The sequence below is a fragment of the Podarcis vaucheri genome, assembly GCF_965113315.1.
Source record: "Podarcis vaucheri genome assembly, chromosome: 13".
In the NCBI taxonomy this organism is placed as follows: Eukaryota; Metazoa; Chordata; class Lepidosauria; order Squamata; family Lacertidae; genus Podarcis; species Podarcis vaucheri.
Window position 1 is genome coordinate 15,981,655 of NC_138751.1, and position 20,031 is coordinate 16,001,685.

Genomic DNA, 20,031 nt, shown 5'->3' on the forward strand with positions numbered 1-20,031 from the left:
AAGCAGAGCTCTGCTCTGCTCTGCTGAGAGATGAACAGCCTTTGGCTTTCCTTCTCATCTGCCAACCAGCGCTAGCCATTGTATTGGGCTATCTGTTTAATAACCAATTTCTCTTCCTGGGGCACTCTGAGAATGGTGGCTCTTTGAGAGGAATAGGGGGTCTCCTAAAAATCTCTAAGCAGCACCCTTAACAACCGACAGTTCCCAGTCCATGATTGTTAAAGTGGTGTAACAGCACTTTAAATGTCTTGTGCCGATGTCCTCTTGATGATAAGGTGAATCAGTGCATTCATGGGTGGCAGGTTACATTTAGAAATTAGTACTGCTTCTGAGACAGGGATGCATGCCCATGGATTCTGAACTGTACTGAAAGGTCCCTGTTGATTCTGTGAACTGCCCCCCCCCACCACCACCACAAGGATATTCAAGATTGCTGCTCCTTACTTGAAAGAAACACATGCATGCAGGTTTCTGTGTCATTGACCACTGGAATATGAGGCTTCTGCACATCATAGTAAGCAGACCAGGACAGTTGCATGATCCACTCCTGAAAGCTACTGACTGATGTGTAAACACCTGGACGGACCACAGTCCCACAGCCCTTTCCAAAGCTGGAGATGCCCGCCAAGAACCACGTCCCATTCTCATTGCAAACCAGAGGGTCACCGATACTATCCTAGAGGTCAAAGAATGAAAATATTAACAGCAGTCCAACAGGAGCCAAAATACAGAGCAGGATGCCATCCAAATCAGATGTGTGTGTGTGTTTTTAGATTTTTACTGGATATTCTTAATTGGTTTTAATGTAAGTCACTTTGGGTCACTCTGGGGGAAAAGTTAATAACAAACAGAGTGAGTGAGTGAGTGAGTGAGTGAGTGAGTGAGTGAGTGAACTGGGGTAGTCAACATGGTGCACTCTCAAAGTTGTTGGACACCACCAGTATACCTCAAGGAGCGTCTCCACCCCCATCGTTCTGCCCGGACACTGAGGTCCAGTCCCGAGGGCCTTCTGGCGGTTCCCTCGCTGCGAGAAGCCAAGTTACAGGGAACCAGGCAGAGGGCCTTCTCGGTAGTGGCACCCACGCTGTTGAATGCCTTCCCACCAGATGTCAAAGAGAAAAACAACTACCAGACTTTTAGAAGACATCTGAAGGCAGCCCTGTTTAGGGAAGCTTTTAATGTTTAATAGACTATTGTATTTTAATATTCTGTTGGAAGCCACCCAGAGTGGCTGGGGAAACCCAGCCAGATGGGCAGGGTATAAATAATAAATTATAATTATCATCATCATCATCTCCCCAGCCAGCTTGGCTAATAGAAATGATGGGAGTTGGAGTTCAACAACATCTGGATGGCATCATGTTGCCTATCCCTCAGTAAAAGGAAGGACTCAGAAGCAGAAACATGGGGTCACATTTCCTAGTCTCCAAAGGGAACACTGCCATGGATGAAAGATGGGTAACAACCAGGAGTCCCTGCTTTTAATCTGGGCTTCTAATTCCTGCTCACTGAATAGGAGTCTACCAGATGGTATTTAAATATGTTGTGTGAAAGGAGGGGGAAAGGGGGGAAATGACAGAAAGCACCAGTTAGTTTCTCAGCAGGACTTCTCAAATATCTAAAAAAACCCCCACATTTGGCACTTCCAAATTTGCAGCTGTGCACAACTAGAGAATAAGCATTTCAGCACCACACCAAGTATGGACAGCTCCATAGGCTGAAAGATCCTTCACTGGCCAGCTAAATGCTTTCTCATTTTTGTATGCGAGTTTCCACAGGGAAATTTTGCTGCGTGAGCCCTACTGGAACAATATTTGGGCAAGGGATGTAAGAGCAAAGCAATGGATTGCCTCCTCTGCTAGTCCTACTTGTTGAAGAAATGCCTTAGCGTTATATAGAAACACCGGGTTTACTTGGCTGTGTGTTTAAGGTACAGCCATGCATCTGTAGTTCAGGAGCAATTTCCAAGTATTTCGTAAACTGAGCAACAGAAACACCTCTTAAGATTGATAGATGGTGAAAGTTTTATCTTCTTGTTATTCTGAAATTAGAGGCTCTTCTACTCTGATGGCATTTGGCTTCTACGCTGAGGATTATTTTGATAGACACTGTTCCATTAAGTTATACAGTACATTTTTTTTAAAAAATCATTGATCTGAAATTGTACATTATTTCTTGTTCTGGTATAAAATGGCTTTAAATTATAAGCATTCACATTTCTTTTTATGAACTGTACACGCAACTGGGGGCACCAGAAGTGTGTAGCAAAGACCTGTTTTGTTGTTGTGTTGTTGGGAGTGATGGAAGTTAGAACCCTGCAATTAAAAAAAGGGCAAACCACCTGCCTTGGAGAGCCTAGTTTAATTCACCTCCTTAGAGTAAGGTTACCAGATGTCCCCATTTCCCGGGGACAGTCCCTGGATTTACAAATCAGTCCCCATACAAAATCCATTGAAGTTGAAAAGTGTCCCTGGATTCATTGAAAAAAACCTTACCTTAGAGGAGCAGTTCTCAACCTGTGGGTCCCCAGATGTTGTTGGACTACAACTCCCATCATCCCTGAGCGCTGGCCTTGCTAGCTAGGGGTGATGGGAGTTGTAGTTCAGCAACATCTGGGGACCCACAGGTTGAGAAAGGCTGCCATAGAAGGAGGATGTTGCAACTCATGTGATTACTACATGGAAACAGGGTATACATAGGGCTGAATCAGAGTGCTGTAAAACTGCTGCAAAACTACCATCCGAGCAGTTCTGCCACAAAGCACTCTGCCATAAAGCACTGCTGCTGATGACGCATGCAGGAAGACACAACAGGGACCATCCTGGCAGTCTGTGCCATGAGCTCAGTGGAAGGGGGAGGTGATATTTAGTACCCAAAATGTGGGATAATTTGGCTATAACCGACCATATTCCCCACCCATCTGTTTCAAACATCCTTTCAGCACAAGAGGTGTTGACCTCCCCTTACCTGGCAGCGCATGTTGCTTTTACTGGGTGTGGCACACATCATCTGAGAGGTGATGGGGATCTCTTTCCCCACGTCGCTGGTCTTGTTATAGATGCAGTTGCATTCCTTGGGGCCAAGGAGTTTGACCTCCACGCTGCCCGGAAAACTCAAATTGCCATCTAGATAAAGATGGAAAGATCATGAGTTGGTAAGCCATGCCAGGGATGATGATGATGATGATAATAATAATAATAATAATAATAATAATAATAATAATAATAATAATAATAATAATAATTTATTTATACCCTGCACATCTGGCTGAGCTTCCCCAGCCACTCTGGGTGACTTCCAACAAAATATTAAAATACCGTAATACATCAAGCATTAAAAGCTTCCCTAAACAGGGCTCCCTTCAGACGTCTTCTAAAAGTCTGGTAGTTGTTGTTCTCTTTGACATCTGGTGGGAGGGTGTTCCACAGGGCGGGTGCCACTACCGAGAAGGCCCTCTGCCTGGTTCCCTATTACTTGGCTTCTCGCAGTGAGGGAACCACCAGAAGGCCCTCAGAGTGCTTTGTGGACCTCAGTGTCCGGGCAGAACAATGGGGGTGGAGACGCTCCTTCAGGTATACTGGACTGATGTCATTTAGGGCGTTAAAGGTCACCAACAACACTTTGAATTGTGCTTGGAAACGTGCTGGGAGCCAATGTAGGTCTTTCAAGACCGGTGTTATGTGGTCTCGGTAGCCGCTCCCAGTCACCAGTCCCACCTCCCTAAGACTGTGGCGCTTTCCCCCATCCCTTTAACCCTGGAAGAATCTAAGGAATCTAAGAGGGACTCTAAGGCCCAGGGCTCAGAATGCAGCCCTCCAGTCCTCTCCCTCAGGCTCGCAAGGGACTCTCCCCCAAGCCACACCTCCTCACTAGCCCAGCTTTGCATATTCATGCCTGCCTAGAATGCACACTGGAACTCAGACGCTGCTTCTTGCCTGCCTGGGTGAAGAGTCCAGTGGGATGTGTGAGCATGTGCAGAAGCAACCCTTAATGCACAGGGGCAAAATAAACATTTGTTCCTCTGCTCATTTTAGCTTCTGGCCCTGCCCAACACCCACACGTGGCTTCTGGAAGAGAGAGAAGGTGGTCCTTTCTGGTAGGAAAGGATTCCCCATCCATGCAGAGGGCCTTCTCAGTAGCAGCGCCCGCCCTGTGGAACGCCCTCCCATCAGATGTCAAGGGGAAAAACAACTATCTGACTCAGGGGTCAGCAACCTTTTTCAGCCATGGGCCAGTCCACCGTCCCTCAGACCATGTGGTGGGCTGGACTATTTTTTTTTGGGGGGGGGATGAACGAATTCCTATGCCCCACAAATAACCCAGAGATGCATTTTAAATAAAAGGACACATTCTACTCATGTAAAAACACGCTGATTCCCGGACCATCTGCGGGCTGGATTGAGAAGGCGATTGGGCCGGATCTGGCCCCCAGGCCTTAGTTTGCCTACCCCAGATCTGACTTTTAGAAGACATCTGAAGGCAGCCCTGTTTAGGGAAGTTTTTAATGTTTGATGTTTTATTGCTTTTTTGTTATTATTATTAATATTCTGTTGGGAGCCGACCAGAGTGGCTGGGGAAAACCAGCCAGATGGGCGGGGTATAAATAATAAATTATTATTATTATTATTATTATTATTATTATTATTATTATTATCATCATCTTGCACAGTCGCAGCATGCTCCTCCCCAACATACCGATTCTCCGTCCACGGGTCCAGCAGGTGGAGCCAAAGGGGAACTGGTGGTTGGCGTACGGGGCGCAGATGGCCCGGATTCTGTCATTGAACACCACAGGCTGGGACAGCTTGGCCATCGCAATGTCGTGACCTTCCTTCGCCTCCACATAGGCACCGTGGAGTTCGATCTGCTGGATGGCCCTCTTCTCCTGCCACGTCTGCTTGCCCTCTTCCCGCTGCTCACCCAGCAGCACCTCCCAGCCCTCGGGTTCCTGGAGCCTGGCAAACAGGAGACAGGAGGAATTGAAGCGTGCATTTGGGTTGCAGAATTTGCGTGGACTTGGTTGGCCTTGATATGTTTACACATGCCAAGACAGATCCAGGAGGCCGCAGTCAGGAATTAGGGGAGCCAGGACTCCTGAGTGTAATAATACTACTTAAGAAATGCAGAGCAATTTAGAATGCATGAAGCACTTCACAAATTTTATCTTGTGAATGCTTACAACAGTCCTGTGAGGTAACCCCCCCCTCACCCGCATGCCACACGTGAGATGCAGGAGCTTGCCTAAGGCCACCTACCCAATGCACCCAGCAGAGGAGAGATTTCACCTGGGGATGCCCTGATTCATAATTCTTAGCTGCTACACTGCATCTACACGCCCTCAGTCACTGAGCTCTCAAGACAGACCAAATACTGTCTATATGACTAAGTGGGATTAACTTCCTGCACTCTGCAGCCAGAATATGCATGCCTTTTTCCCACTGGGAGGCCTGCTGTGTACCTTTAACAGTTGGGCATTGGGCAGAAATTCAACAACTGAAATTGACTGGAGAAAGCTTCACCTGTGGAGATTTTTCTGGCTGTTACCAAAAGATACAGCAGCCAAAAATGAAGGCATCTTCTCCTGAAGGTTATAGAAGCTGCTGCAGGAGAAGATGCCCTCAACAAGAATCCAAAGTAGGCTGGCATGACACAGGATGTCACATTTTCCTGCCCAGAGACCACCAGGAAAACTTTGCCCATGCAATCTCCACTCACCCAATGAAGCACTGCGCAGAGGTGATGACCCAGTCCTCAGCGATCAAGGTGGCTCCACAGACGTGCTGACCCTTGTGCCGGAGGCTCACGTACCAGGGCCAGAGACCCTCTGCCCCTCCACCAGGCCTGTCCGCTTTCATCACCCCGCAGCCTGGGAACCGGTGCAGAGGAAAACATGGTGTCAGAGGAACATAAGAAGAATCTTATGCTTTCAGCTGTTGCTAGGCTACAGCTCCCACCATCCCTGACCAAGAGCCACGCTGGCTTGGGCTGATGGGAATTGGAGACCCAGCAATACCTGAAGGGCCACAGACTCCCCAACCCACGCTGTGAAGCCATATATTTGCAGCAATCCTAGGTAAAGACCCATACCTGTGCACATGTACTTGTCAGTGGTATTGGGCCGGGGTTCGGGCTGGCTGGCGAAGGTGGCATTTTCGACATAACGCTTGATCCAGTCGGCGTAGAAAGCGGTGTCGGTCAGGACAGTGGGGCCAAAGAACTGTCTGCAGCCCATGGAGAAACTCAAGATCCCTGCCTGGAACCAATAGCCATCCTCCATGCAGACCAGAGGGCCACCTGAATCGCCCTGGGGTGGAAAGAGGAGCTTTGTAACATAGGTGTGCATAATGTTTTGTTGCTATGCTAGCTGCTGGTTTCACTAGCGAATGGCCCGGGGGGGGGGGGTTGGCTGATTTTTCGCCAGTGGCAGCTAATGGATAGAGTTGGGCTCCTGTGATCTTTTCTGTGAACTGCCCTGAGACCTCTGAGTATAGGGCAGTATAGAAATAATAATAATAATAATAATAATAATAATAATAATAATAATAATAATAATAATAATAGTCAATTAGCCAGACATGGCAAAGACAATCACTAGTCTTCACTGCTCTACCCTCAAAAGGGGAAAAAAATAGAGTTGTATCCAATGCTAAATGGATTAGACCCATTGAAACAAATGGACCCAAGGTCATTGTGTTCCTTCATTTCAATGGTCTACTCTAAGTAAGACTAGCATTGCCTCCAGCCCCACTCAGATGTAGGTCCTTTTCAATTCCATGGCATTTACTCCCAGATATATGGGGTGGAGGATTGCAACCTAAAACTGGTCGCTCTCACTCTGGCACAATCATACTTGGGAAAATGGGGAATGCGCAATGATGTTGCGTGTGTCAGGGAGAAAGTGCCCAAACTTTTAAGATTTAAGGAAGATCCTTTGGATTCTTGACTTGAATCTAACCTGAATCTTACCCCTTCCCTGTTCCTACGCCAAGAAAACCAAATCTTTCAAACAGTGTACATTTCCCAAGTGTAGGCTGCAAACCCTAAACATGCCATCCTGGGCGTAAGGCCCACAAAATCAGCTGTGCCAACCTGCTGCCCTCCAGACATTGTTGGATCAGCAACAGCTAGCATGGCCAATGGGCCAAGGATTATCAGAGCTGGAGCCCAGCAACCCTTATTGAGAGCCACAGGTTCCCCATCCCTGAAATAATACTTGTGTCTGCATATAAATGCATGGGGATTTGCTGTTGCACCTGCTTTCTTGATTTATCTATGCTAGCCAATGTGGTGCTGGAGAGGTGGAGACTTATACCATGCCCTGAAGCAGCAGCACCCCTTCACTACTGGAAGCCTTGCCGAGCTGCCAGATGGCTTCTGAATGTTTCTCCAGCCATTACTCACAAACTCCTATTTGCATGTCCGTAAGGGCTACAAAGTTGCTTGAAACATAAAGCATTTAGGCCTGATTTAGCAAGGCAGGGCCTATCTTGTTGGAAAGCACAATTCCACCCACATCCTTCCTTTGACAGTTTCGCTCATCTTTTGCTGACCTTGCAAGGACCCCTCTTGCGGTCAGGAGTCATGGCACAGACCATGCCGGGCCGAGCTGGGCTGACGATCCTCCTGTTGCGTAGGTTGCTGTAGATGCAGTTGCAGGTGTCACTGGTCAGCAGGTCTACGGTCATCTCCTGGAGGTTCATGGGTTTCGGCAGGGTGACTGGAGGGGAGCAAGGGGTGCAGTTAGAATATTATTAGGTGGTCCCAGGCAGCTGGGCAGAAGATGCTTGGAGCAACCCCTGATCATGTTGGTTGGCCCCTAATCACAGGTCCCTCACACACTGCCAAAGATCTAATGAAACCACCATCTGATCTTATACAGAGGCAGACCATGGCTCCTTCTGTCTCAGTATTGTCCACACTGACTGGCAGCAGCTGTCCAGGGATTTTCTCAGGGGACATTCCCAGCCCTACTGGGAGATGCAATATATTGAACCTGGGACCTTTCGCATGTGAATCAGATGCTCTGCTGCTGAACTATGGCCCTTCCCACAAGGCCTGGTGATGCCAGCACCTGAATTATGAATGCAAAAAGCTACCTGCCCTATGTAGAACCCTTAGTCCACCTAGGCTAGTATTGCTTCCTCTGACTGGCAGTGGCTTTCAGAGATGGGCCCTTTTCCATCACCAGGCAGTCTAGGGATGGAAGAATCTGTCATTTCTCTGTTCTCTCAGCTTCTTATTTCCACAGTCTTAAATTCGCTTCTCTACATTTCTGCAGCAATTTGTGAATTTCCCCTTTTAAAAATCCTCCTGAAAATTCTTCAGCATCTCAGTGTGAATTTATCCTAACACACAGATTTTTGTATGCAGTTTTGTCTAATTTTTTGCAAGCAATTTCTCCTAACGTCGTGCACTTTTGCACGTTCTTTTCACCAATATATTCCCGTTTTATTGCACACACCCCCAAAGACACACATTTTGGTTAAGGTTCTATGGTTGCACAACCACATTGCAAAGTCTGGATAAGCATACGTTTCAAAGGCTGGCTGCGGTTTTGGTTCATGTACAGTTTCGGAAAGCATGGATTTGATAGATGTGAGCTGAATCAAACTCCTTCTCCCAGGCCTACGTGCTGCCTGATCCTTTTAAGCAGAGCTGGCAGGGGCCGAACCTGGAACATTCTGCACCCACAGCTCAACCACAGAAGCAAGACCCACATGCTCCTCCCCCTCTGACCAGAGAGAGCCCCATTCCTCACTCACCGTTATTGGCAACTTCTCCCCAGCCGCTCAGCCAGCACTGCGTCCCGAAGGCAAAGCGGTGGTTGGCATACGGCAGGCAGATGGGAGCGATGTCCCGGCTGTAGCTCACAGGCTCGCTGAGGCGCACCAGCGCGATGTCATTGCCTTTATCATAATTGACGTAGTCCTTGTGAGGGATGATGTCAGAGACGTTGCGTTCCAGCCCCCTTTGAGACCTGCCTGTCAGTCTCACACGGCCCAGCACCACTTTCCAGTCAGATGCACAGATTTTGATTCCCAGCCTGGAGGAAAAGAGAAAGGACTGTGTTTGAGAATCTCTCACAGCGCACTCTTGAATCTGCAGAATGGGCGCATGGGCCCCTTGCTTGCTTTGTTCATGAGCTGATGCGATGACCCCCTTCCTACCAGCCAGTCTCTTTTCATCTCAACTTCTGCCGTGTGTTGTAACTTGGAAGCTCCAGCGGAGGTTTAAATCTCACCTCAGCTGCAAGTTAATAAGGGAAGAGCCATGGCTCAGAGGCAGAACACGGGGTCTGCGTGCAAAAGGGCCCAGTTTCAAACCTTGGCATTTCCAGGTAGGTCTGGAAAAGACTCCCTGGCTGAAATCTTGGGGAGAGGTGCTGGAACTCACCACAAACACCTCCTTAAAGGTAAAGGGGCCCCTAACCATTAGGTCCAGTCATGGCCGACTCTGGGGTTGCAGTGCTCATCTGGCTTTATTGGCCGAGGGACCCAGCTTCTGGGTCATGTGGCCAGCATGACTAAGCCGCTTCTGGCGAACCAGAGCAGCGCATGGAAATGCCGTTTACCTTCCCGCCGGAGCGGTACCTATTTATCTACTTGCACTTTGACGTGCTTTCGAACTGCTAGGTTGGCAGGAGCTGGGACTGAGCAACAGGAGCTCACCCCATCGCAGGGATTCAAACCGCCAACCTTCTGATCAGTAAGTCCTAGGCTCTGTGGTTTAATCCACAGCGCCCCCTTAGTTCTCTTATAATGGCAATGGCACCCACCTGAGGTGTGCTGGAACTGAGTTCCGGCTGGAAAAAAGCCCTGCTTCTTACTTTCCTTAATGAGGGAGCCTCAGCAATTCCCCTCTCTCTGTTTCAGCTTCCCATCCATGTTGTGGGGATATTACAACGCCTTAAATGTGTTTGCATGTAGCAATAGCCTTGCTTTGGATATGGTAGCTTAAAACCACGGAAAGCACTGATAATGATGACAGATCTATAAATATTAGGGTTGTCGTGTTTTGTCGATCAGTTTGTTTAATAGGCTAAAACTGTTTTGTTTTTTTAAAAGAATTCTGCAGGGTGTTTCAATGAAGGCACTTTTTAAAGCAATCAAAACATTTTTGTTTTGTTTGTTTTCTAACACAAGTACAGTCATATCTTGGATCCTGAATGCCTTGCGACTCAAAAGTTTTGGCTCCTGAATGCCACAAATCTGGAAGTGAGTGTTTCAGTTTGCGAACGTTCTTTGGAACCCAAACGTCTGACGCGGCTGACACGGCTTCCGATGGAGTGCAGGAAGCTCCTGCAGCCAATCGGAAGCTGTGCCTTGGTTGTCGAACATTTTCGGAAGTCGGACAGACTTCTGGAATGGATTCCGTGCGACAACCAAGGTACGACTGTACTTGGAAAAATTGCAGGTGGTTACAGACTCCCTCCAATGGGAGACAGAAGGGTGAAAATGCCTCTTCAGAGAAGATGCTGGATGGCTTTTATGATGCAATTCCCGTGGGTACCAAGAGGGAGCACTCCGTCTTGACTTACTCATAGAAGCAGTGGGCCGCAGTCAGGACCCATCTCTCGTTAATGAGGCTTCCGCCACAAAAGTGCTCTCCGCGGTACTGGAGGCTGACTTGCCACGGCCACTCGCCACGCTGGGCATTCAGTCCACCTGCTATCCGGATAACGGGCTTTTGAATGCCACATTTTAGTGCTGGGGGGGAAGCAGAGAGCAAGGTGACTCACACACACCATATAGACATACCTGTCGTGACAGCAGATCTATAGCTAGCGACTCACAATGCAACCCTACGCATGAATTAGCCAGAGGTTAAGTCCCACTGCATTAAGTGAAGATTTCTCCTTAGTAAGAGCATTTAGAATAGCAGTTTTAAGTGGATCTTATAGCTGTTGCCTCTTCTCAGGGAATAATGTTTATGTGAAGATTCCCTGACAAAGAACCATCCCTCCCATCACTTCTCAAACTACAGCTCCTGGGGTTCTTTTGGAGAACTGAAAGTGGTACAAGTTTGCATGGCAGATTTGCCCTTTTGCACATCGTTTATAATCCATCTTTTTTGCAAAACCATAGGTCCAACCAACAGGGGTTGTGCGGCCCCCAGGCCCGAGGTTTCCCAACCCTGTTCTAACCCCCTTAGTCAACTTCCTGAATAGCTCTGAAGCCACACAGAAGTGTGACTCCCTTTGCTCAGATTCATCTCTTGTGAATCATTTAAGATATTTTCAGCCCGTTATGTAATCAAATTGCCAAATAAGAAGGACAAGTTTCATCTCTCCAGAGCTGCTGATTGCAAGCTCCTTCGGACAACCACCTGTTGTCTTTCTTTTCTTCTGAGACTCTAAAAAACATATTATGATCTTTAACAGGGCTAGTTACTGTGGAATTTTAAAACAAATAAAATAAAAAAGAACAGAACAGAATAAGGAAAAGTTCTAAGTTCAGGGCACATACCTTGGGCAGATGATCCTTGCTGAAGACCTGGTGGAAAGAGAAAAATGGTTGAGGGTTTTTTTTATGTTTTCCCCCTGCGGTCCATCACTGTCCATTATGCAAAGCCAGCAAGAATGCAGAGCAGCCTTCATAAATCTGGTGATTTCCAGATGTTTCAGCTTGCAATTCCCATCAGAACTAGCTAGCACAGCTGATGAGGATGATGGGAGTGGTAATCCGAAACTCCAGCAGGGCAGGGAGAGACACTATTCTTTTAAAAGCAGGTTTCTGCTTTTCGTGGTTTTAGCGAATACCATATTTTTTGCACCATAACACTCACTTTTTTCCTCCTAGAAACTAAGGGGAAATGTCTGTGCGTGTTATGGAGGGAATGCCTACGGGTGGTGGTGTGGATCTGCTGCAGTCGTGAGCAGAGGATCCATGGTTCCCCTTCCTTCCCTCCTCCGTGGCTCACTTTGAAACAGCAAAGCGGGAGAAGAGCCGCTGAGTGGGGAGGAGAGAGGGACAGAGAGCCTGCTTCTTTAAAGGAGCAAAGCGGGAGAGGAGAGGAGCCTTCTCCCCTTATACCCCTCTTCATTATTAGCAGCATCCTTCTCCACCCACCCCACGCATGCTCCTTGTCCCTTGAGTGCTTTTCCTTTCCTCCCCACTTAAAACGTGGTTACAAAGCATGGATCCACATGGATCCTCAGGATTTTTGCATTGGGCTACCCCAAACTCACTGTCAGATCACGTCTGTGGCCATAGCATGAACCACAAAAATCATACATCCACTGTTTCGTTTAGAATATTTTTTTTCTTGTTTTCCTCCTCTAAAAACTACGTGCGTGTTATGGTCGGGTGCGTGTTATAGAGCGAAAAATACGGTATTTTTATTTCACTCCCAGGCATGGATCTGGCCTGGATCCCCTTTGCTGGTGCCTTGTCCACTTAGCTTTGTCCACCTGATCACTAACTGGCAGCTGAATGAGTGAGTTTATTCCAACGGCCGTCAAGGCAACATGAATGGTGGTAAGCCACAAGCCATCTGTTAGCCAGCCATCAGAAGGGCTGCACATTTTTGCAACCGTCAGTTTCCAGTATCTTGAAATGTTAGCGGATGGGCTACAATGTCACAAGACTGATTCTGCAAGAGGGGACTTCCTGACCTTTCCTAAAACATCCATGGGGGAACTGGCTCTTTGCTTTGGCTTTCCGATCCTTCAGCTGCCCTCTTTAGTGGCATGCATGTTAAATAAGGGGTATGCACCCCTCTTTACAAAGTTTCCTGTCTGGAAGGGCTACCAGAGGACTATCCCCTGTTGGAAGGTGCCCTCTGATTGAGGGCTGTCCAGTCCAAGTCTGCTTTAAAGACAAGGAACCATCAAAAGGGAGATCAGGAGCCTTGAAGTTGCCCAACAACAGTTAAGAACACCTGGTCACCAGACTGAGCAAGCACACAAAGTCGTATCTGTCACCAAGATACAACAAGTAATTATTTCTAAACGTGCATACAAATTACCACATGCAAATTCAATCCAAATTGGTTCCCCCCTCCCCTTTTAGCACAAGGCATAACTGGCCTCCAACACCACAAATGATCTGCAGCAATTAGCAATATTTGTCTCCATCCATTATTTTGCCACCCTGCTCCCTTAACATCTCAGTCACTACTGAGCTTCTTTCTGCACAGGGGCCCACATAGCCAGGCTGAAGCCCTCAAGAGCTGAGATGGAGAACTTGTGACTCTTCGGGTATTGCAGGACTCCAGCTCCCTCCATCTCTGACCATTGGCCATGCTGGCTGTGGCTGATGGGACCTGGGAGTCCAACCACACACCTGGAGGACCACAGGCTCCCCATCCCTGCTTAGAAATTCTTCCAGGCCTGGTGGGACCTGCATGATGGTTTCCACCACAGCTTCCGTTTCACGCTTTGCTACTTCAGTGGCGGGAACAGTCCTAGAAATGAGTGACAGTCCATGCAGTCCATGCCTGCCTCTCCTCTGGTCTCTAAAGCTGTTGAAGATCCAGGAGACTGTGGCTGATGAGATTATGACAGTCCTTATCTCATTCCCAGTGCACTGTTTCCTGGCCCTTCATGAGTCAGATGCACTCTCATGAGAGAAAGCAAAGCTCTCTAGCAAACAGTGACTCAGCCAGCGCCTATCGCCCAGGGTCAATTCCCTGAAGCAACACTCTGCCCGGTCGAAAATTTTCCCCAGGAAAGAGGAAACGGCAATCTCCCTCCAATTTTGAATGAGCAGTGTTTGTTCATGTAGTTTGCCACATAACACAAGGTCAACATCCTTCACCCAGATTAGGACCATTTCCTGGTTTTTTAATCCAGGCTGGTTGACGCATGTAGTTAAATGAGATCTGATATGGTACAGTGGATTGCTCTTTGCTTGTGCGGAGCTGGGGTCAAGCGTGCTTTTAAAAATACTTTCCCCTATGCCTTTGTTTTTAAAGCCAACACCCCCTCTGCAGGTTAAAATTTAGCGACTGAGGGAGGCAGGTTCCATCTAGCCTACTCCACACCCTGCTATGCTTGATTTCCCTTTGCAGGGCATTTGGTTTTTTTAATTTATTTTTTAACTATTCCCCCTATCTAGAACTTCAAGTGGCACCTTTTCGCTCCCTCCAGGCTGCCACCATTTTGCAGGAGGGAATCAAGTGCATCCTGTAGCTTTAGGTTTGACAATTCCAGGAGTGAAAGGTCTCTCTTGACTTAGCCCAGGCTTCCTCAACCTCAGCCCTCCAGGTGTTTTGAGACTACAGTTGCCAGCATCCTTGACCACTGGTCCTGCTAGCTAGGGATCATGGGAGTTGCAGGCCAAAAACATCTGGATGGCCGAGGTTGAGGAAGCCTGACTTAGCCTATCACTATAACACATTTAAAAACAACAACGCACGCAACTGTGATGAGAAAATGCACTGACAAGTGTGGGATCAATGATTGATTAATGTGAAGATGCGCAAGCAAATAATGATGACTGCCAATTTTGTGCGAGTGTTTCCCAATTTTATTTAAATTTTGCTGGCAAGGGACACCTGCAGCAGCTGCCTGGAACTGAACTGGATCTGAGCAGGCCTGGGAAGACCGCCCAAGAGTGAGGTAAACAACATTTCTCCTCTGCCGAATTGTTTTGTACAGCTGTGTGCCAGGCATTTCCTTGGAATGGAGGAGGGAAGAAGGCAAGGAAAGAAAGGAAAGAAGCCACCCTGTTCCTTATCACAACAATTTGGAACACAGCTATTTATAATGTACCAGCTTATCATAATTAGGCTTTGCACAAGAGGCCAGATTGTTGGCGCCTTTAGCCCCACCTCATCTGTCATTCTGTTTTTGGGAACTGAGATTGCTACGAGTACCCAGTGACTTCAAAGGAACACTTTGATCCACCACAGGAATCAAGGGGATCCAGGAACTATTCTCTCTGTCTGCACACCATACATCTAAAGCACCTCCACAAAAGAATCCTGGGAATTGTAGTTTATCCCCACTGAGCTGTATTTCCCAGTACCCTGAACAAAATACCGGTCCCAGGACTCTTTGGGGGTGGGGGGTGGGAGAGTAATGCACTTTAAATGTCTGGTGCACAGGGGGTCTGGGGGCCAGGGCAAAAGACCTGGGGTTTAGGCCTCCCGGGAAACCCCCAACAATGCCCCTGCTCTCTGTGCAAGGCAACCTTTGACTTTTGAGCTGAAATATTAAAATACAGAGAGCCCTTTTAATCTAATACCAGATTTGGGTGGAGAATGATGATATGGAAGTGTACAGGGGTGATGCTCTTTTATCTTAGCTGCAGGTTTGACCTCTGGAATTTAAAAACAGGTTATACAGCTAGCAAACTGTGTGTGTCTGTGTTTGAGATCCTTCTTGGTTACCTGACCTTTCCCAGGGAGAAAGGCTGGACTTTAAAAAAAACAGGGTTGACCACATTATTTTGGCACAAAGCCACATGTTATCTACTTGGGTTTGTTCTCATCTTCAGACATTTTCCAACAAATAGCTTCCGGGGCTTTGAGGGGCAAAGGAGAACTTCATGCGGAGAAAGAGGAGGCTTGGGAGACCAGTCTTGCATCAACTGACCTGGATGAGGCTGAGATCTTGTTTTTCCTGACATGGGTTCTGTGGTTTTAATGACTCCACGGCAGGCCAAAATTCAACAGGGAACAAACTTCCCCAAACTCTGTGCAGGGAGATGTTGAGCATGCCCATGACACAGCTTTTAAAGGCAAAGTGTGGCCACCCCAACAGTATCAATAGCCAGGAATGAAAAATCTGTGGCCCTCCAACAACATCTAGAAAGGTCGTAGGTTCATCACCTGCAATTGCCAGGCAAAAATGAGGTGGCACAGCCTGACTCCCTCCTTTGGCAACCCTCACAGAACTCTAGCCCAATGGTTGCCATTAATCTGATTGGAATTAATTTTATTATTAAATGATTTTAGAATGTTGTATCATTTTACTATTGTTAGCCGCTCTGAGCCCGGCTTCAGCTGGGGAGGGCGGGATATAAATAAAAATTTATTATTATTATTATTATTATTATTATTATTATTATTATTATTTCCATCTTGTCTTCATATATACCCAACGAACCAACTAACCAACTAGTCCTTAGTCACACTGAGATCCCACTGAAATCAATGTGAGAAGTTTGTCATGATTTTAATCTTTAGCTGGAAGCCGCCCAGAGTGGCTAGGGAAACCCAGCCAGATGGACGGGGTATAAATAAATGATGATGATGATGATGATGAGTAACTGAATGGCCATCCTTGACCAAAGGAGCTTCAAAGGGGAAACTCCAGCAGGAAGCTGCTGAATTGCAACTTATCAACAAGTTCGATCCTATCTGAGTCTCAGTAGAGGCAATAGTTCCCTGTCCTACTACAGATGTTAAATTGCTTAGTAATGCGAAGATGTCAGTGTTATCACCAGTTACAGCTCTTAAGAAGGACAGCTGTGCTTATTTCATGTACATTTTAGCTCAGGCTGACATATTTCACAGGCTGTGTCCTTTTTGCACTCCATTGCCATTTAACTCCCGTTTCTACGCCCCCATGTTCTACGCCCCTGTGTGTATAAACTTTCATGGCCCTCGGCTATCTAACAGACTTTGACATATTTCCTTTTTACTGAGGATTACGGTCCATGCACCTGTTGAAGTCAGGTGTAGCTCGTGAAAGCTGACAATTCTTTTATTTTTATTTAATAGGTACCCTGCCCTTCATCCAAAGATCTCACAGCAATAAGCAATAACTAGAAAGATGCTTGGTTGCTTTAAACTTCTGTTGCTTTCAGTGGCATCTCACCCCTAATGTCTGGAACTGGGGCAGCAGCCCCTGCCCAAATTGAAGACTGCAGTTTCCCCCCCATCACTGTGCCTCCATGCTGGAAAAAGCTTTATCGGCCAAATCTCTTCATTTCAGGCAGAGCAGCTCTGATGAGTGGCTTGTTGCTGGTATTGCCACCAGTGGCTTAGATGCCAGCACTTTGGTGGAAGTGCAAGGAATAATGAAGGAAGGCTTGCTGCACAGCTGTCACAAGGAGCAGGAGACCAGTCACAATAAGGGGAAGGGGAAGTGCAATCCAACCTCCCACCAGCCCCCAATCTTTGTCTTCCTGAGCCCTTTGCCTTAAGTTCATCTATGAATCAGAGGAGGGGAAAGCTCCTCGCCACCACAACCACCACCACAACCACCACCACCATTGCTACCATTGCCCCACTTACGTTGCAACACGGTGAATTGAGGAAGTCTTTCCTTCCTCAAAACCTCTGCAGAGTTGCCAATTATTATTAATTATTTTGTAAAAAAATAACTCCTCTCCACGCCTTGTGCCATTAACAGCAGGCTGAGCGACAGCAGCGGTGAGGGAATCATTTCCAGCCCGGGGGCCACCTTCCCTCACTGGCAGCCTTCCAAGGGCCACAGGTGATTACTTTTGTACAGCAGTGTCCACTCCAGCCACACGCAAACCAGAGGTTTCTATACTGCCTTGCTGTGCCATCCTCTACCCAAGCAAAAGCATTTAAGGAAGGCACATTGCAGGGCTGCTGAGAGGTGTAGCCAGCTGTGAGGTGGCCCAAGGGCCACATGGAGAGGTCCCCTAAGTCCGAGTTTCTCCCCTCCTGACCTGTAGTATGGTTAGGAAACCAGTAGCCCTCCAGATATTGTGCTCCAGTTCACGTCAGCTCCAGCCAGCGTGGATTGCCAACCACCTTAGGTATTGTATCTGCTTACCTTCCCATCCATTCATCTTGCCTATATCTTGCCCATCATCTGCCTGCCTATTTAAAGCAGGGCAGCTCTTCTTATCTCTCGCCAGGCTTGCAGCAAAAACAACAGAATGTCTTGTGACACTGAAAGTACTTAAGGATTTATTGTGGAAGCAGCTATTCCTGGGACTACTGCCCACTTTCAGCCAGCTGGTTTCCATCCTGGGCTGAGCATCCTTCCCTGTGGTGCCCTGCTGCCCTTTTCATCCCTCCGTCCTCGGAGGCACTTATCCTGCCATCCCGTTCTGCCCACCCCAACAAGCCTGCCTATGTGCCCGTCTGTGTGCGCCATTCCGTTCTCACCCACACGCAACAGGCTGTGCCCAGGAACTCACCCGTCAGGACCAACAGCAAAAGCAGCCCAGCGCTGGCAGAGCTTCTTGTCTGTTCTCTCATCTTTGCAGATCTTCTCGTCGTATCTGCCCGCTCCCTGCACGTTCTGGGATTTATATGCGCCATGGGGCCCTTGCAGGAGGAGGCAGTCTGGGTCTCCCCGCCCCACCACACCTCATTAGTCTTGCACAATGTGGCATTTCTCTGCGTGTGTAAGAAGCACATTTAGTCATCTTTATTTCCCTGGAACTCTCTATGCTTTTAGCAGCATATTGATAGCACTGGTCTTGCTGACCTGACTGAAAGAGGAAAACAAACTGATGACAGTCTCAGTGGCTGAATGGTGGTTTGGCAAGAGATAGGTTTCTTTTTTCACATGGAAAAGGCTAAGACACTAGCAAGAGAAGCGTTACTGACATGCATTGTCCGTTTATTGTAATAATCAATCATTATTATTAGAATCGATAATAATAAATGTTTGTTAAATTCAGTGGTAAAGCAACAACAAAACCATCACCAACAGTTGTTGTTGTTGTTACTATTAATTCTCAGAACATTGGCAATTCACAAATAACTAAGCATTTCTTCATTAAAAAAAAATATTTTTATTTAAAGGTTTTCCATAAGTAGCAAGAGTACATTCAATGTCTCTGTTTTCAAATCATACAGCTCAATTACAGTCCTTCTGAGACATTTTTTGCTGTAGGCAATGTGGGGTTGAGGGGGAGTGAGAAGGGAGAGAATAGAGAAAGAGAAAAATAGGAGGGAGTGCAGGCCTCTCTGTTGTTCTTTGCTTCTCACTTTCTGAGTGAGCAGCTTGTGAACACAAGACCAGTTCAGTTCTGTCTACACTGAGTAGCAGGAGCTGTCAAATACTTCAGAGGGGTCTCTTGAAGTTGTTGGGGCTGGAGCCTGGGTCCTTCAGCAAGCAAAGGAGATGTTCTACTTACTACCACCCATGCCTAACTTAAGTTCATTTATATCAGTGACTTCAAGTATGAAGTCAGCCACGGCCCAATATACCAGAAGGAGCGTCTCCACCCACATCGGCAGCCTGGACACTGAGGTCCAGCTCTGAGGGACTTCTGGTGGTTGCCTCCCTGCGAGAAGTGAAATTACAGGGAACCAGGCAGAGGGCCTTCTTGGTAATGGCGCCTGCCCTATGGAATGCCCTCCCATCAGATGTCAAGGAAATAAGCAACTATTTGACTTTTAGAAGACATCTGAAGGCAACCTTGTTTAGGGAAGTTTTTAATGTTTGATGGCTTTATCGTGTTTTTAATATACTGTTGGGAGCTGCCCAGAGTGGCTGGGGAAACCCAGCCAGATGGGCAGGGTATAAATAATAAATTATTACTATTATTATTATGACTTCATCAGATGCCACCTGTAATAAAGAAATCACTTTAAAACCTGACACATCATAGCAGGATATAAGAAGGATAAAGCACCAATAAAACATTGAAACAAAACAGCAACAATAAAGCACCATATTAACATACAGAATGAAATTAGAAAATAATAAGTATTTGCCAGCTTCTGGAAACATATAACAGAAGATGACAGGAACAGAGAGCCGGAGAGAGTATTCCAGAAATGGGATTTCACCACAGAAAGAGCCCTGTTCTCTATTCCCCATCAACTGGATTGCACAAAATCGCAAACATTGTGTGTGATAGTTAGGTATGTAATATGTAAGTGAACATAATCTGTATGCTGTGCTCCATCATTCATATGCTCTGCAATGGTGAAGACCTTGCAGCTAGAAAGCACCAGCTTTCTACCAAATCCTGGCAGTGGTGGGGTTGTTTTTGTGCCATAACAAAACTTCCAGACAGATGGAGACACGTGAGGAGGGGCTGCCGTGGGACTGAGGAAGCTGCCCACATGCCACAGAGAGGCAGGGATGCTTCTGGCTGCCATTGGTGGAACAGCTGAGACCAGGGGCCAATGGGCTTATCTGGAACT

General features: G+C 47.2%; 1 protein-coding gene across 1 annotated transcript; it reads right to left on the reverse strand.

Moving 5' to 3' along the window:
* Positions 1–405: 405 nt before the first annotated feature.
* Positions 406–18,307, reverse strand: PRSS53 (serine protease 53). The gene is made up of 10 exons (XM_082196191.1): positions 18,066–18,307; positions 11,466–11,492; positions 10,538–10,706; positions 8,763–9,043; positions 7,551–7,717; positions 6,088–6,304; positions 5,716–5,866; positions 4,696–4,955; positions 2,968–3,125; positions 406–676 (listed from the first exon to the last, which is right to left on the reverse strand). Exons 1-10 carry the CDS (start codon positions 18,286–18,288, stop codon positions 425–427), a joined length of 1,905 nt encoding a protein of 634 aa, XP_082052317.1. The 5' UTR covers positions 18,289–18,307; the 3' UTR covers positions 406–424.
* Between the last annotated feature and the right edge of the window lie 1,724 nt (positions 18,308–20,031).

Excerpts from the sequence above, each read along its gene's own strand:
- PRSS53 (XM_082196191.1), bottom strand. The coding sequence starts at position 18,288 with ATGTGCTTCTTACACACGCAGAGAAATGCCACATTGTGCAAGACTAAT. Across the intron at positions 4,956-5,715 it reads TCTGCGCAGTGCTTCATTGG|GCTCCAGGAACCCGAGGGCT; the intron begins GTGAGTGGAGAT and ends CCTGTTTGCCAG. Across the intron at positions 677-2,967 it reads AAAGCAACATGCGCTGCCAG|GATAGTATCGGTGACCCTCT; the intron begins GTAAGGGGAGGT and ends TTTGACCTCTAG.